At 38.6% G+C, this 18,251-nt stretch overlaps 1 protein-coding gene across 1 annotated transcript in view; it reads left to right on the top strand.

Annotated features, from left to right (window-relative positions):
* LOC118586263 (B-cell scaffold protein with ankyrin repeats-like) overlaps positions 1-18,251 on the top strand; it is a 106,009-nt gene that overhangs the window by 74,917 nt on the left and 12,841 nt on the right. Inside the window, exon 6 of the mRNA XM_036191386.1 lies at positions 4,210-4,312. Coding sequence (XP_036047279.1) covers positions 4,210-4,312 — 103 coding nt within the window. The remainder of the gene's footprint in view (positions 1-4,209; positions 4,313-18,251) is intronic.

Below are 18,251 nucleotides of genomic sequence, written 5' to 3'. Positions count from 1 at the left end.
CTAAATATTAGCCTTCCCTTCGGGCATCTGAATGTGGAATGATGGCTTACACATAAAAAGTGGGTTCAACTCCCATCAAGACCACACACACCTGTGGGTATTTTACTGCTATTTTTTCTTTGTTAATCAAGACTTTTGTTGTTATTTTTTCATCACAATTTTCATGACATTTTAATATCTCTATTCATTGAAAATATCATGCAACATATTTTGATCACCCCTCAATGTTCCTTTATCCATCCTTTTTACACACACATTCCTTCCTACCACCTAACTTTGAGGGGTTTTTTTCTCTTTGTCTTTCTCCCAGTTAGTGTTGCCCAACTAGTCTTGGAAGTAGAGACTGCTCTGGAATGTGACTAACCTATCCGAGGTCACACTGTTAAAGAAAACTGACTCTCCCTCTTCTAGCAGCTATCAAATACCAGTAGCTCCTCAGCTGGGGTGGAACTTTGTGCCCATGTTGTGTCCACTCTGAGGTTTTGTTTGGTTTGAAGTTACACGAGTTTTTGTTCAAGTTGTCACAATCACTGTGCGAGTTCCTGTGTCTTGTTGTGTCCAGAAAACTGTTTCCATGAAGTCATCCTCCACATCTGGCTCTTAAAATCTTTCTACTCCCTCTTCCATGAAGTTTTCTGAGACTTTCAGGGAGGAGTGTGTCTTAGTTATGATTACTGTTGCTATGATGAAATGCCATGACCCAAAGGAAGTTCAGGAGGAAATGGTTTAATTGACTTACATATACTGAATCATAGTTGTGGTAGTTTGAATAAAATTGGCCTCCATAAACTCATTAGGGAGTGGCACTATTAGGAGGTATGACTTTGTTGGAGTGAATATGGCCTTGTTGGAGGAAGTGTGTCATTATTGGGGCAGGCTTTAAGGTCTCATATGTTCAGGATACAGCACAGTGTCACAGTTAGTTGAATTCCTATTGACTGCAAGATGTAGGACTCTCAGCTACTCCAGCACCACATCTTGCTGCATGCTGCTATGCTCTCTGCCATGATGATAATGGTGTCTCTTCATGGGAATAAAAACCTTAACTAAGACAGAAGTTGGTACCAGGGACTGGGGTATTGCTGTGATAGGCCTGATGATGTGTTTGTTTAGAGGAATTTGGACTTTGGTACTTTGGGTTATGCTTTGGAATGCTTTAAGTACTGCTCAATGGGCCATATTAGTAGGAGCACAGAAGACAGTGGTGCTAAGTATTACTTGAACTGCTAGGGACTCACTCAAGAGGTTTCAGAGGAAAGAATTTGAGTATGTTGCCTGGAGAGTGTTCTTGGAATATTTTGGTGAAGAAAGTGGCTGCCTTTTTCCCTTGTTCTAAGAGTCTGCTTGGGCTAAAGTGAGGAATTATAAATTAATCCATTGGCAGAGAAAATCTGAAAACAGCCTAGTATAGACTTTTGTGTGGTTTTAGTGATAATATTAATGAAGATTTGTGGTAAAAGGAGCAAACTGATCAGGGTAAATTACAAAGTGAAAATTCTGAGGAGAAAAAGTACACCAGGAAGTGAAATAGAGCTAAATTCTGTGTTCAAGGAGATAAACTGCTTAAGGAAATGGAATAAAGGGAGTGGTGACCTCAGGGCAAGATCCCACCCAGCTAAGTTTCCAATTTATAAAAAGGAACTAAAGAAAAACTTAGATCCAGGTGTGGTGGGGCACACATTTAATCCCAGCACTGGAAAGGCAGAGGCCAGGGGGATCTCTGGTTTTGAGGTCAGCCTGGTCTACAGAGCAAGCTTCAGGACAGCCAAGCTTAGGCATTGAAGGACAGAAAGCTAGTGAAGATTTAATTGAATGAGGGGACCATGTTCTAGCCATAGCAAGCAACAGAACTTGGCAGCTTCAGCTGTATGGTTCTAGTTTTAGAGTTAAGAATAGAAGAAAAGAGTTACAGAATAAAGCCACTAAGGTCAGAAATGTGTCAGATGTGCCCCTGAATGAGGGTCTAGTAGAGAGGCTGTTGCATGAAGCTTTGAAGTTGAAGCCTGGATTGCCTTAGAGACCCCAAGATGTTGGACATTGCGGAATCTTGGGATACCTGCCAAGGAAAGCTGCTAACAGGGAGTGGAACCAGCCCAAAAGAAAGAAGTATGCTGCAGTCAACAAAGCTGAACAGAATTGGAGATCTGAAGAGCATTTGCATATCTGACATAAAGATGCAGAGTTTGAAGTTTGCCCAGGTGGTTTTTGGTCTTGCTTTGGTACTGTATTTCCTCACTGTGCTCCCTTCCCTATGTTTTCGAATGGTAATGTATATTCTGTGCCATTTTATGTTGAAAGTATGTGATCTGTTTTTTTATTTTGATTTTTATAAGTGATTACAATTAAAATATTGTGTGAATCTCAGAAGGGACTTTGAACTTGGAACTTATAAACATTGTTAAGACTGTGACAGACTATGGAGACTTTTGAAGTTGGACTAAATGAGTTTTGCACAAGATTTGGGGGGCCAGAGAGTGGAATGTGGTAGTTTGAATGTAATTGACACCCATAATCTCACAGGGAGTGTCACTACTAGGAGGTATGGCTTTGTTGGATTGTGTATGGCCTTGTTGGAGGAAGTGTTCACTGTAGGGACAGGTTTTGAGGTTTCCTATGCTCAAGATACCACCCAGTGTCACAGTTAGTTGACTTCCTGTTGCCTGCAAGATGTAAGACTCTCAACCAACCCAGCACCACATCCATCTGCATGCTATCATGTTCTCCCACCCATGATGATAGTGGACTGAACCTCTGAAATTGTAAGCAAGCCACCCTAATTAAATGTTTTCTTTATAAAAGTTGCCATGGTCATGGTGTCTGTTCATGGCAATGAAAAACTGAACTAAGACAATGGTCTATTAAGGGAAGCCAAGGCAGGAACTCAAACTAGGCAAGAATCTGGAGGCAGGAGTTGACACAGTGGCTTTACAGGCGTAGTACTTACTGGATTTCTCCTCATATCTTGTTCAGCCTGCTTTCTTACAGCATCCAGAACTACCAGCCCAGAGGTGGTAATACCTAAAGTCAGCTGGGATATCCCACATCAAGCACTAATTAAGAAAATGCCTGGTTTAATGGAGGTATTTTCCCAGCTGAGACTTCCTCTTCTCAGTAACTTAAGCTTATGTCAAGTAGACATAAAACTAGTCATCACAGGGTATAATATGTATGTCCCATTTAGAGCTGAGAAGTGCACAGTTTGTTGTTCTCAGCACACTGACCAGGGAAAGTCTCTGTGTTGATTACCACCTACTGTAAGAAGAAGCATCTTTGAGGAATTCTAGGAAATTCATTGTTTCATAAGGTACTTTTTAACCTTGATTGTCACTAAATGTAGTTGGGTGAGAGTTCTAGATAACGAAATAATATGGAGTGTTTGTTTTCTGAATGAGAGAGAGAAAATCTATGTGGCTGGTAGCACCCACCAGCTGCATGAGTCTCCTATAATCCCACTTTCCTCCCTCTTTTTGGATAAATACAAGTGGCTTCACCACTGAAAAAAATGAGAATTTATCCCTCCACAGCCGTTAACTGCCAGTAGTCCCTCAGTGAGAGGTGGAGCCTTGTGGACCCCTTCCTCAATCATGATGAGGTGTTGACTGGCTCAAAATTGTGCAGATAACCACAGCTGCACCAATTCTTTGAGTGCAGTGGCCATATCATTTCCAGAAGACATCTGTTTGCTGCACACACTCAGCTCTTACTCTGTGATATTTCCTGAGTCTTGGAAGGGGGTGTGTAGCTGTCTCACTTAGGGACCAGCACTCCGGAATCACTTTTTCTCAGTCCTTTGGCCAGTTATAAGTTTCTGCACTAACTGTTGCCCACTGCACTAAGAGACATCACTCATGGAGGCTGGGCACATCACTAATCTATGGGTATAAATTTGAGAGAATGAAAGCATGACTTAGCATCATCATGCCACCAATTCCCTAACTCTCTAATTTGGGGTAGATGCCAATTTTTCTCTTGTCACTTTTTCCCCTGTTCTTGTACATATGTATAGTGAAACATGATCACATATACCCCTCATTTCCATCTCCAATTCTCATTCCCTCCAATATGTCTCACTCCTAATTTCATGTCTTTCTATTTTATAACACATTAAGTTCAGTTAGTGCTACCTATGTGTGCATGGTTTTGGGGCCATTCACTGGAACATGAGCATCCTATCAGCTAATTTTAAATTTCTTTTTCATTTGAAAATAGAAAAGCATTGAAGAGCTTGATGGTGTTCTCACATCTATATTCAAGTATGAGATACCATATTATGAATTCAGACCTCTCCAAACTGAAACTTACCCTCAAGAATGTGAGTATTTTTCAACAATATTATTCATTTTATTACATTCTAATTTCTGTGACTCTTTAAGAAATTATATCACCAAGAAACAGCTTACTATTTTACATTACTCCTAACTCTTGAAGATATACTATACTAAAACAAACTTTTAAATTTATTTTATTAGTGTATGGGTATGGGTGTGAGGGATGTGTGTGTGTGTGTGTGTGTGTGTGTGTGTGTGTGTGTGTGTGTGTGCGCGCGCGCCTGCATGTATGTATGATGTATATATGTGAGTGTAGGCATGAACACACATGCAGGAGGCAAAGGACAACTTCCAGCGATCATTTTTCTCTATCTACCTTTACACTGGCTGTGGGGATAAAACTCAGGTCAGAAGGCTTATCCCACAAACACTATACCCACTGAGCCATTGTGTCAACCCCAATAGTACAAACATTTGTGGCTCCATGTACTTAACTCTTTTTGTTCAAAGGGTATGTTTGAATGAGGATATTTGTGATAAATATTGTTTATCACATCATTGTTTATAATTACCAAAAACTGAAATAATATTATTCCAAAGATAAATGGTTAGGTAAATATTGACACAGATATTAATGCAACCATCAAAATTAATTTTATTATGACTTTCTTGCTGGTCTGATATTTTGGTGTTGAATAGTAGACATACATAGTAGTGTGTAAATTGTTTGTCCTACCTGATGTTTGTAGTAGTAATGTGTTTATTGCATAATTTAAGTAATTGTGTTTTTAAATTTTTTCCAAAATGGGCATTTCCTTGTTTTAAAAACCTGCTAAATTTATTTACTTGTGTATAATAAATTTGTGTATACATAAATTCATTTACTTATACATAAACTTATTTTTATGTGGGTGGCTGGGTGCACGCTCATGTTGGAGGTCAGGGGACAGTTTGTGGGGTAGGTTCTCTCCTCCCATGTTAGATCTCATGGAAAGTACTGAGATCATGAGACTTGGCTCCATGTGCAAGTGGCAATACTCTCTGAGCCGTCACACCGGCCTCTGAACAGATGTTTTCTATAGTTACTATTTATTATTTGTATGGTACAAAATATATAAATATCAAGACAAAACATGTAAGAGCTACTTATGAAAGTTATATAGTCAAATGTTACTCTGAGCTCATGGTCTATTTTAGAAATATTTTTGTTTCTGCACAGTTTATTGAAAGACTGTTTATAGGTCACTTGGCATGCAGCATCTGTAAACACTGAGATATGATGCTAAATGAGACAGGCACAGGGCTAAGGAATATGAGAAGTCTAGTATTTGCATATTAAAACTTAAAGGTTAAGGGATTTTCTGGCTGATTTCTATGTTAGTTAAGCAGATTTATTATGAGCCATTTAGACTTTTAGGCGGCAGCAAGAACTCCAAAGCCCAGCTGATGGTGAGGCAGCTAAATGTGTAAGCAACTGATGAATGGGGTCTATTATCATCAGGAGGCATGAGAGACGTGCCGTCTTTTAGGAAGGAAGATAGTCAGATCAGTGAAAAAAAATTAACTATGTTATTCACTTACAAAATAAGGTGTGAGATTAGGACTGAAAAGGAATATAACACAATTTTTTAAAACAAGATACTTAAATTTTAATTGAGGAAACAAGATAATATGCAGTTGATGATCTAAACAATGTGACACTTTGGGGCTTATAGAAATATCAGAAAAACATACATTAACTTTCATTGTCGGCTTTAGAGATTGGACTTCAGATATCAAATGAGTTCCAGTGAGGAGAGAGAAAGGAGAAAAGAACTCTGGATGAGTGAAAGTATACACAAAACTGTGAGGATGGAATTGGGATACAGTCTTTATCAACCTTTCCAGTATTATATTTAAGTTTATGAAATTAGAACTGTAGAGTTGGAGAATGCAATGGGTTAGGCTCTCATTTTGTAGAAGAATTCTAGATCACTTTAAAAATTGAGACTCTGGGAGCTCATATGTGTTCTTGCTTGGATCTGGAATGATCTTCCAAAGTCCCTGCTTAAAGGCTTAGTTCCCAAGTTGCTGATGTTGAGAGACATCTTTGAAGATCAGGCCTACTGTGAGGTTTTAGATTACGTGATACATCTGCTCCAGTTGGAATGTAGAATCCCAGACCTTTCCTTTCTCTTTAAAATCATGGTCAGAATAAACCTTTCTTCTTTCTAAGTTATCAGGAGCATTTCATTCATAAATAAAGAAAACTTGACTAATGAGGAATGATGCAATAGCATTGGTTCTATATTTTCATAGATGATGAATAATCGATGAGTTGAATTACACCCTTTGAACGTGTGGCTCTGATGCAGTAAGATCGAGTATGTCTTAAATGTCTTACTGATAAGCATGGGTAAAGACGGCGCTGATGCCTGTCAGGCCTCACTTGAGTATCAAGGGCTGAATGTTTGAGTCACCTGCAGAACTTTGGTAATACAGCAGGCCTAAGCCATGCTCAGCACAAATTAGTGGGGAAACAGCACATCATCAGTGGTTATGTTTCCAGGTGATCCCCATGGACAGACATGGTTATCAGCTTCTAATTGTTTAAAAACAGACCAGAAAAATAATTTATCCTCACACTGGATCTTGACAAAGAAAAAATATTAGTCTGTCTTTATAAAAATTAGAAAAATGGTGGTAAATGCAAGCTGTGAACCATTATTATAATTTGATGAAAATTGTTTAATTAACAATGTTTTATAAAGTAACTTTAAAGAAAAAGCTAAAATCAGAAGACAAATGATTACATGATTCTCTTTTGTTTGTTTGTTTGTTGAGATAGGATTTGTTTGTGTAGCCTTAGGCTCCTCTGGAACTTGCTCTGTAGACCAGGCTGTCCTTCAACTCACCTACTTCTGTCTCCCAAGTGCTGGGATTAAAGTTGTACGCCATCCCTGCCCAGCATGATTACATAATTCATCCGTCATTATTGCTGAGTACTGCCTGGAAATCAGATACTATTAAACCTATGGCACAACAATTCCCTGTTGAAATACAAAAGAACATAATACAATAAATACAATAAAATACGAAGTTAGATGTGAACATGATTCAGTTCAAGTGCTGTTGAGTTTTTGTCAATTTGATATAAACTAGAGTCACATGGGAGGAAAGAACTTCATTTAAGACACTGCCTCCATCAGATTATCCTGTGAACACGTCAGAGGGGCCTTTTCTAGATTCCTGTTTGACGTGGGCAGGCCTCATAGTGGGTGGTGCTGCCTGGGCAGGTGGTCCCAGCTTGTATAAAAAGCCAAGCAAGCTGTATTAGAGCATCCTGAAAAGCAAGCCTGCAGGCAGCATTTCTTCATGGTTTCTGCTTCAGTTCCTGCTTTGAATTGATGGTGGACTATAAACTGTAAGCTAAAAAAAACCCTTTCCTCCTAAACTGGTTTGGGACATGGTGTTTAACACTAGAAACAACTTACCTTCCTGCCATTGAAGTTCCATTTCAGTGCCAGCTTCAAAAATACTTGCTCCTCAAGACCCCACATCTGTGTCTCATCATATTCTTGTTAAGTTGATAATAAGGTTTGAGAAGCCCTTGTTTATATAGAAATTCATCTTAAGAATATGAGGGGGAAACCACCATCTTCTTCAGTAAGACAATAGACATATTTGAACATTAGGCAAGCAGTGAAGCAGGTATAACCCTGAGTGTGTTTCCCAGAACAGGCCAATAATTCGTTGCTGAAATGTTTCATTGATAAACATATATTGTTTGTTTCTATATATTTTAGCCTAAATAAATGGAAGGCTAGGATATTGTGAGGAGAATGTACCCATGGGGATCTGAAAATGTGTTCAACACTGACATTCTTATGAAAAGTCATGGGATGATCCATGTTTATTTAAAAGCAAAAGCTATATTAAGAAGACTTTATTATTTTCTTTTAAAAAGGTATTTTAAGAAATTCTAGGGTCAGTCCCCTGAATCTTCTTTAATAATAAGTAAAACACTATTCCCAGCCAATCTTAGTCATTTCACCCTTGTCTAGACAACGAACTTCCTCATTTGACATTTATTTTGATGCTTTACTCTCAGCAGACAAAGTGGGGGATAGGTAGACGTGGACAAGAAGAAAAATCTGCTCCAGTTTCTCGTTCTCTTACTTTGTAATGATCTGCTGTTGACTTATAAATGACCTTTCTCATGGAGAATTTTCCAAATGGAAAAAGTTCTCCATGGGAGTAGAATGATAAGAAACATTTAAACAAACTGGGGATAGTCCTGCAACTTAGGACTGTTAACACGGGAGTCATAGGAAGAATTTATGTGTAAGTCTCTAGTGGGTGGATAACTGTGGACTGGGAAATTGGTGGAAGGGATTGTATTCATCCGTTTCACTGCTACACAAGATACTAGACCCAAGAATATCAAAGAGAAAACTAAAATGAGTCAGGATCACTTTAAGCAGTGATTGTGTTAGTTCTGATTCATATGTGAACACACCTGGTATGTCCCTCATCAAACAGTCTGAATGCAGCTGTGATGATCTGACGGCTGGGCCAGGACTGCACACTCAGCCAATGTAAGCACGGCAACCTTTCTCTAGCCCTCAGCTGCTTAGAGTTCCAAACCACTTTCAGTAGTTCACTGCAACTGTTCCTGAGTGTTCTACACAGTCCTTCTCAAGTCTGTGCAATGCAGGCTCTTTCCTGCCAGGGCAGTAAGAAATGTAATTTAGCTGACTGTCCGAGCGGGAGTTAGTTTGGGAAAAGAGGAACTGTATTATTTTGCCCAAACAAATATATCCACCAGCAAATGAGAGTTGGCTCGGTTAAGCTCAGTAAGTGACAAGCATCTCTCTCCCAGATGAAAGACAAAGGAACGCTAAGGAAGGACAAAACAAAACCGCAAGAGTAAGCATTATTACTAGTTATAGCTAGCATTTGTGATTTGTGTTTAACTGTGCCAAACACAAGGTGAAGCATCTTACATAAATTAATTCCTCACAACACTCCTGTGGTGTTAATTAATCTCCACATCACAGAAGAGATGTTGGGATGCCAGATATCAAGTTACAGGAAGCCTAGCTTCTGAGGCCACATTGGGGCAATGTGACCATTATACACTATGGGAGGTACCTCCAGAGTATTGGGGGTCATAAAAGTAGAAAGGACAGATGAAGATGATAGATAGATAGAAAGAAAGAAAGAAAGAAAGAAAGAAAGAAAGAAAGAAAGAAAGAAAGAACCAAAGAGACATGGGGTAGTACCAAAGAGACATGGGGAATTAGTCCCCAATTTGGAGGAAAATGTTATAACAATGTTTTGACTAAATTATATACAGTATTTTATTGCATAATTTATAAGAATAGATTTGAAATACCTTTATGTATTCATTTTGCTATCTCTTGAAATTCTATAAAAATAGTGATTTTCATTTCATTTTCCATGATTAACTTCAAAGCACCCATTTCATCCTTATGGCAAATGCTGCCCTTTAAGACAAAACTATGAGCCCAAAAGGGCTTCTAGTACTTAACACAAATTTACTAGACTTATTTATTCACTAATGGAAACAGTGAATAAATCATCACCCATAGTTATAGGTGGAAATACATTTGAACTCCAAATATAAAATATAAAAATGTGTTTTTCTTTGTTGGAATAAGGCAACTATTTAGTTTCATTTTGCCTTTAGCTTGTTTCTCCTCTTCTCTTGGCATCTGCCAGAGCAGAGTGAAGTTCTGACCTGTGTGCCTTCTGAAGATGCTGCATGGACCTCCCTGTAGATCAAGCCTGTCTCTTCTGCTTCTCTAGGCCCAGCACCAAAAGTACAGGTTTATTAGGGTCAAAAGTAAAAAGCATCTATGAGTATATTACAGTCAGGAAAAGGAACATAAAATACCAGCTATTAGCAACTAATAGGAAATAAGATCTCTACCATCCATTTTAATAAGGAAAATGCATGCTTGAGTTAGCCTCAATTAGACACACAGGAGCAAACACAGACACAAAGTGGAGACACACATAGTGCTCACATCTTGCATAAGCTAATAGCTAAGGAGCCTCCTCATTTGCAGTTGTGAGGCAGTGTTGCTTAGACCTAAATTTCTCTTTTATAAAAATCCTGGCATTTCCAGACACTTCTGTTTGCCACCTTGTTACTAATCCACCCCTTGAACATCTCCCTTCACTTCCTGGAAGGGAACACCCCTTCACTTCCTGGAAAGGAACACCCCCTTCACTTCCTGGAAAGGAACACCCCCTTCACTTCCTGGAAGGGGACACCCCCTTCACTTCCTGAAAGGTTTCACTTGTCCTTGTACTGACTACCAAACTGTTTTAAAATTCAAAACTGTAAACACTCAATCTGCATTATTCTAATAAGAAAGAGACAATGTCATGGAAGACATCTCTTTTCTCTCATTCCTGTAAGTTATAATTTGCAAAGTATCATAGTCACCTTCCTTACTGTATTGTGTAGACGAATTTATAAACAGTCTTATTAAATAAGAAACACAGAGCCAAATACAGGGGTAAAAGCCATAGAGATCAGAGAAATAGTGAGAGCCACCACACTGCCTTAGCTTCCCAAGAGAGAGTGCTTCTTCCTGTCTAACCTGTGCCTTTATTGCCTTGTTGTTCTGCCTTCTCATTGGCTCTTAGCCCAGTCACCTCACTTCCTTGTCACTGCCTGTCTGTACAAACCTCAAGGTCTCTATGGTTGGTACTGGGTTGGTTGTTCCCTAGTGTGTCCTTGAACACACAGAGACTCTGCTTGCCATGTGATTTGATTAAGCACATGTGCTACCACTGCCTGGCTTTATTTTATGGCTGGCTGTGACCTCTGATTTCCAGGCAAACTTCATTTATTAACATACAAATACAGTATCACCACATTTCAGCACATACACACAAATATCACCACAGTATTGGGCAGGATTCTCTAGAGTAACAAAACAAAAGGAATAAGGATGGAAGGATTGGATTTGATTGGATGAACAGATGATAGATTAGATAGAGAGATAGAGATGATAGATGATAGAGAGATGATGGATAGATCTATAGATCTATGTATAAAATACATTAATATATATGAACTATGTGTATATTTAATGGGAATAAATAAATATATGAAATATACTTTAAAAAATTCTTTTGGTGTGTATGTTTGTATGCATATGCATATGTATGTGTGTGTGTGTATGTGTGTGCATGCACCCTTGTGCACATACCTGCCAATAAATGAGAGTTCATACCTTCCATGGTGTGTGTGTAGGTGTCACAGAACAACCTTTGGTATCACCAAAGTTCTTCACCATATACACTAGGTTAGCTAGCCCTCAAGATTCCAGAGGTTTTTTTTTTCTCTGCCTCCCACTTTACTGTAGGAATGCTAGGTCTGCAGACATGCATTTCTGTGCCTGGCTTAATGTGTTGCTGGGGATTTGAACACAGAACCACACACTTGAGCTTCAAGCTTTACCCACTGAGTCATTGGCCCAGACTCAATATAGTACATGAACACTTAAGAAGTGCCAATATAGTCAATTCCCTTCTCTCTCAGCTACAGGAAAAAGGATAGACTGTATTAAGTTTAGAGTTGATTATTCTGTGCTTGTTAAACAACGTATAAGATGCAAAAAAAAAGAAAAAAGAAAAAAAGAAAAGAAAAGAAAAAAAGAAACCGTTTGCTGATATTTCTTCAGTCATGTTGCTATTGTCCTTGGTAATCCTGTGTTATAATATACATCATTATTTTTGTCTTTAAAAGTATCAACCATGTCCATCCATCATTTCCTGATGTTAGCAAGACTCCATGTATTTAATATTAGCTATGATTTATTATATTATGTTAACAATATAACTTTTATAGAACAAAAAAAAGAAGTGCCAATATACAAATGCATACATATCAAGGATAAATATTATATGACCTAATTCTGCTGGGTAACCCAACCTTAAATGTTTTCTAATCATTCTCATATTAAATTTTCATTTAATTTTGGCATTATATATGATACTTCTACTGAAGGTCTTGTTAAATTACTCCTGGTAACTTTAGTAAGTTACCAGATTTCATCAGGGCCTTGTTTATTTTTATTATATAAGTCATTTAATATGTTTAAAGTATATCTCAGGTTCTAGACAATGGAAAACCTGAAATAAATACTGAACACTCGTTGCTAATGAACTCAGGCACTCCAGCCCTGCATATCCATCCATTCGCTGCTTCACACCATGTATTACTTAGATTTCTGTGAGATCCATGTATGGGAAAATAAGCACAACAATCCCCCTGTAAGGCATGGTCTTCAGTGGCCATTCCTATGATCTCAACCAATCCATCTGCTTTCATATTTCAACTGTTCCTAGTTATTCTGGTTTTTTTTTTAAATACCTTTACAGTAAACACACTATAGATACAAAGTTGGAATTTCATAAATAAAAGTTTTTATTGTTTTGTTTAGTTCTCATTTTTATTAGCATTTATTAATTATAGAGACTAACAGATTTAATTATATTTCATATGATCATCTTCAGTTCTCTATTACCATACCTACTTGTCCTCCTCACTGTTCCCCTTCCTCCACCTCCAGATCCTCCTTCCACTTTTGTGAATTATCGCTATTGTTTTCCTTTTGATTATTATTATTTCATTTATAAGTATACAAATACAACATGCTGAGTCCATTTAGCTTGGCTCATATGTATGTCTTTAGGGTTTTTCATAACCAGTCAGGGGCTACCTCAGTCACTTATGGCCTATCGATCTTGGCTTTGGGCTGGGAACCTGTGAGGCTTTTCAGTCCACATCAGTATATCAACTGGTGTCATTGTTCATGTCTTATTCAGGCTACCTTACTGTTGAGACAGACAGACAGAAGTAGAGGGAATGAAAGAGAGAACCAACACATCCAAAGGTTGATGAAGTTTACCATTGGCTAGACTAGCTGGCCAGCAAGTTCCAGTAGCTCTCCTGCTTTGTATCTCACCAGTGCTTGGATTGCAGATCCAGGCAGTGGCATACCTGACTTTAATTGTTTTGTTGTTGTAGTAGTGGTGGTGGTGGTGGTGGTGGTGGCAGTGTGTGTGTGTGTGTGTGTGTGTGTGTGTGTGTGTGTGTGTGTATGTGTGTGTTGCTGTTGTTGTTGCTGATGCTACTGCTGCTTTTTTGTTTTTTCAGTGAGCCAGAGATGCTAGAGATCCACACTCAGGTCCTCATGCCTGTGTGGGAAATACTTTACCAACTGAGGCATCTCCCCACCCCTTTCCCCTACTTCTTTGTATTTAAAACACAGGGAAAACTCCCTCCCTGAGAGTTGATGGCATAAAGCAGAAGACTATTAGACTGATTGTAATCCCCACCCCAACCTTCCACTTTTAGAAATAAAAAAGCAGAGGTGCAGAAAGGTGAAGGAATCGTTTTAAGAGCCAAAGATTTACTGACTGAGCTGGGATTAAAATGTGCATCACCTGCCTTTTAATCGCTTTTTCATGTGACTCACTGTTTTGTCCCAAAGTGGCCACCTGGCCTCTCACTCTGAGTGAATGAATGCTTAATATCCAAGAAAGTGATTTTTGAGAACAAATGGATTATGTGTCCTGCACTGTCAGTTTCCATACCCTTCTCACTGGCAAATTTTAAATTAATTCTTATATTTTATAGCTGGACACGTTCCATTTTGTCATTCTACTTAGCTAGGTTAAGCTTTTAAAAGCTCTGGTTTGAGTATGCCAATCTACTTCTTGGCCGTCTTTTGAAGGGATAGACAAGTATATGACTCAGTCTCCTTACTGTCCAAAAATTCATCTGTTTACTTTAACTTGTAAAAGACATATCTGATTAGATGTTCCTTTAAAACATTCCCACAGGCAATCCAGGCCCCTATTCTTAAATTTCTATTTGGCAAACACTGGCTGATAGAACTAAAAAACTGATCATTTCTCATTGTGTGAAGGGAACCCAGCAACTTTGTGATAGCATACTATAAATTGTAGCTTTGTTTATTTATTCCTTAATAATAAAACAAATACAAGAAATATTGATTAATTACATGGAAGTTTTCTGGGAATGTGTAATTCCACCACTGCATGATACTCAGTTTAGAAAAAAAAAAAAAAAAGAACTAAACAAAAATTGAATGTACATTGCTGTGAATGGGAGCAGTTATGTACTGAAACCTAATCAAAATTTAATAGGTTGTATCTTTTGAAGACATCTATTATTTGTAATTAATAATACTTTAAATTGTTCATTACTAAATGCTGTCAGTTTAGGAAAAATAACTAAAAAATAACAAAGGCTATTAGAACCCCTCCCCTGATTAAGATGTACAACTTACATCTTAATGCTACCCACACCAAAACAAGAATAAGAAATTCAAAACTCAGTTTCATTGTTGTTGTTGTTGTCGTCATTATTTTGTGTTTTGAGACACAGTCTCATATAGTAGAGGCTAGCCTCCAATTCCATATATAGTCAAGGATGACCTTCAATGGCTGCTCCTCCTTTGTCTACCTCCTAAGTTCTGAGAGTGTATGTGTCAGTCATGATTTTTAAATTAAAATATAATAACATCATATCTACTCCTCTCTTCTCTCCCCACCTCTCCCATATCCTCTTCTACCCTGTTCCATCTCTAATTCCTAGCCCTTTTCAAACCTTTCATAGACACATACACACATATGTGCATGAATACTTAAATATACCCTACTGTGTCTTTTTACTGTCACTTGCCTTTATAGATTTCAAGACTGGCCACATGGTATTGCATAACCAACTAGGGGACTCGTCTCTTAGGGAGACTAATTTGTCTCTGTCTTAGCATTTCTTAGTTGCCTGTAGTTCTTTGTCAGAAGGTGGAGTCCTGTGTGATTTCTTCCTTCAGTGTTGGCATGTCTTGGTAATGTACTTGTTTAGGTCTTGTTTAGATAGCCATATTGTTGAGGCATCATGAATGAGGCTTCCCTGTCATTTCTAGGAGACACATTCTTATAGCAGATGTTCTGGACCCCTGGCTCTTACCATCTTTCAGTCCCCTCTTCCCTGTTGTTTTCAGAGGCTTGAGTGTAGTAGTCGTGCTGTAGATGTATTCACTGGGGCTGGGCATCCCACAGTCAGTTTTCTGCATTTAGACCTCTTATGGTTCTCATAAATGGGTTTTTATTTAGTTTTAGTTTTAGCTTTTTTTTTTTTTTTTTTTTTGCGTGTGTGTGTGTGTGTGTGTGTGTGTGTGTGTGTGTGTGTGTTTTGTCTGTTCCAAAGAGAAATATCTTTGATGGGTTTTCAAGGATCAGCATTTAGAATATGATTAGGAATTATGCTGGTTTAGAAAAGTGGCCATATATGTTCTCCTGAAATTCATGACTTCACTAGCCCTGATACTATAAACCGAGGAAGAGTTGTTTTTGTTGTTCTGTTGTTGTTGTCTGACCAAGCAGAAAGTTAGTCATAGAAGACACATACACATAAATAAACTTCAGAATGTGATAGATCCTTCACAAGAAAGAAAAACACACCTCTTGACTACATCCATGCCTGATAGAGCAAGACAAGATCTCACAGCAGACCAACTTTGTTGAGCTGACTTTGCGATGATTGTGTATGGCAAAGAGCCCCAGCTATGGAAGATTGTACTGCTCATGAGCTCTCTTCTTTAGGCTGCCATGAAGGAAGAATTGCTGGACCAATGACATAGTCTGAAATAGACCCTTAAAAAGATGCTTCAGCATCCATAAAAACCACTGAATATGGAGAGTGGAGAATGGCCCCCATAGGCTCATAGATTTGAGTCTTTGGCTACCAGGAAATAGTACTATTAGAAGTTGTAGCTTTGTTGGAGTAGGTGTGGCCTTGTTGGAGGAAGTGTGTCACTGGCTTTGAGGCTTGAAAATTTTCAAGCCGGGCCCAGTGTCTCAGTCTTCTCACGACCTGCCCAGCCAGCTGTAGAATTCTCAGCTACCTCTCCAGCACATGTCTGCCTGCTTGCTGCCATGCTACCTGCCATGATGATATAGAATAAACCTCTGAAACTCAGCAAGCCCTAATTAAATATTTTCCTTTATAAGGTTTGCCATGGTCATGGTATCTCTTCACAGCAATAGAACACTGACTTAAGACCATTGCTGAGACAAATCCTGCAAAATCTTTGGCCATATGTAAAGTAACAGCAGCCAAAATGTAAATATAGAGCACATGAAACCTGAGAAAAACCACTTCCAAGCTACAATGGGTTGGGCTATGAATGTTACCTGAGTGCCCCGCGGAGGTCCTGAGGGAAGAAAGTTGGGTGGGAAGGAATCCCAAGGAAATCGCAAACCATGAAGAGCCAAGCAGTGGCAGCAGAAGAGGCGGCCGCTCTCCACCAACAGCAGAACTCCCCTGAGACTCACCAAGGCTCAGACTTCACTCTGTGCTGAAGATGAAGCTGTGATCTGACCTTCAATGTATTTGAAGTCTCTGGTCATCTGAGCCTAAGTAAAGGCCCCCAAAGAAACACCTTCTGCTCATTCTACAGATTAATTCTTCTCAACTGTTATAGCTGGCTCGGCTTTTTTAAAAGTGCTGTATTGTGGGATAACTATTCATTATTTCAGTCCTCTATCATCATGCAAATCATACAGTAATATTACAAGATGTTTGAGAAGGAAGAGCAGGGGAACTCCTCTGTAGCATGAATCTTAAAGGGTCTTATTAATAAAATCAAACTTTGGAGCCAAGTATTGGGGTGAATGCTAAAAGATCAGAGAAACAGAACAAGCCACAGCTACCTCACCTTGCCAATTCTTCAGCTGGTCTTGGTTCCTCAGACTGGAAACCTCTGAGTCCTCATCCAGAATGAATCTCAGCTGAACTGCTGCTCCAAAGCCTGAAAGCTTAAACAGCTAAAAGCTTGTAGTTTCTGGTCCTCACGCCTTACAAACCTTTCTGCTTTCTGTCATCACTTCCTGGAATTAAAGGCTCACTTTCTGGGATTAAAGGCATGTATCACAATGCCTGGCTGTTTCCAATGTGGCCTTGAACTCACAGAGATCCAGAGGGATTTCTGCCTCTGGAATGCTAGAATTAAAGGTGTGAGTACCACCATTTTCTAGCCTCTGTATCTAGTGGCTGTTCTGTGCCCTGACCCCAGATAAGTTTATTAGAGTGCACAATGTTTTTGGGAACACAATACCACCACACTCCTCAGTCAAGGAAGGAGCAGCCCAAAGTAGCAGACGTGGAAATGCTCCTAATGCGAAGCTTGTCGGTTATGGTATTTAAATAACTATAGTGATCATTCTATAGAACCTACTGAGAGGGGTTGACAAGCAGGCATTAAAAAGGAGGCATAAAAAATCAAATAAAGCTGTTTAAAATTAGGTGAATTGTCAGGCATGGTAGCACATACTCTTAATCATAGCATTCATGAAGCAGAGGTGGGGGGTAGGAGCTCCATGAGTTTATGACAGCCTGGTCTATATGGTGGGTTCTAATCTAACCAGGACTACATAGTAAGAACATATCTGAATGGACTGATAGATAATAGGTAGGTAGGTAGGTAGATAGATAGATAGATAGATAGATAGATAGATAGATAGATAGAATTAGGATTAGTAATAGAAACAACAGAATATAAAATCAGTGAATTTAAAAACAGGTAAAAATAAATTATTTTGACTGAAAGAAAGGACAAAACAAATTCTCAGAATCTACATAAAGATATAGAAAGACTAAGTCCAGCTCTTGGATGCATTCATTTACCTTAGCTCTGCTTCATGATTTAGCTGATTTTAAGAGAGTAGTATCTGAAGATAGGGAATTGAGAAGTGTTGGGAAAATATATTCTGCCCAGGAAAATTGAAGGGCAGAAACAGACAAAAGACAGTGTTGCATAAAAATGCAGAGAGTATAACTCTATTCACATAAACAAAATATCTTGTCTGTTTTCTAAAAATTAGGATGTAACAGACTCTAATATTGGGAAATAACTGAACTGGTACCCA

Source organism: Onychomys torridus, chromosome 6 (assembly GCF_903995425.1).
Source record: "Onychomys torridus chromosome 6, mOncTor1.1, whole genome shotgun sequence".
In the NCBI taxonomy this organism is placed as follows: domain Eukaryota; kingdom Metazoa; phylum Chordata; class Mammalia; order Rodentia; family Cricetidae; genus Onychomys; species Onychomys torridus.
This window is presented reverse-complemented; position numbering and strand designations above follow the sequence as displayed.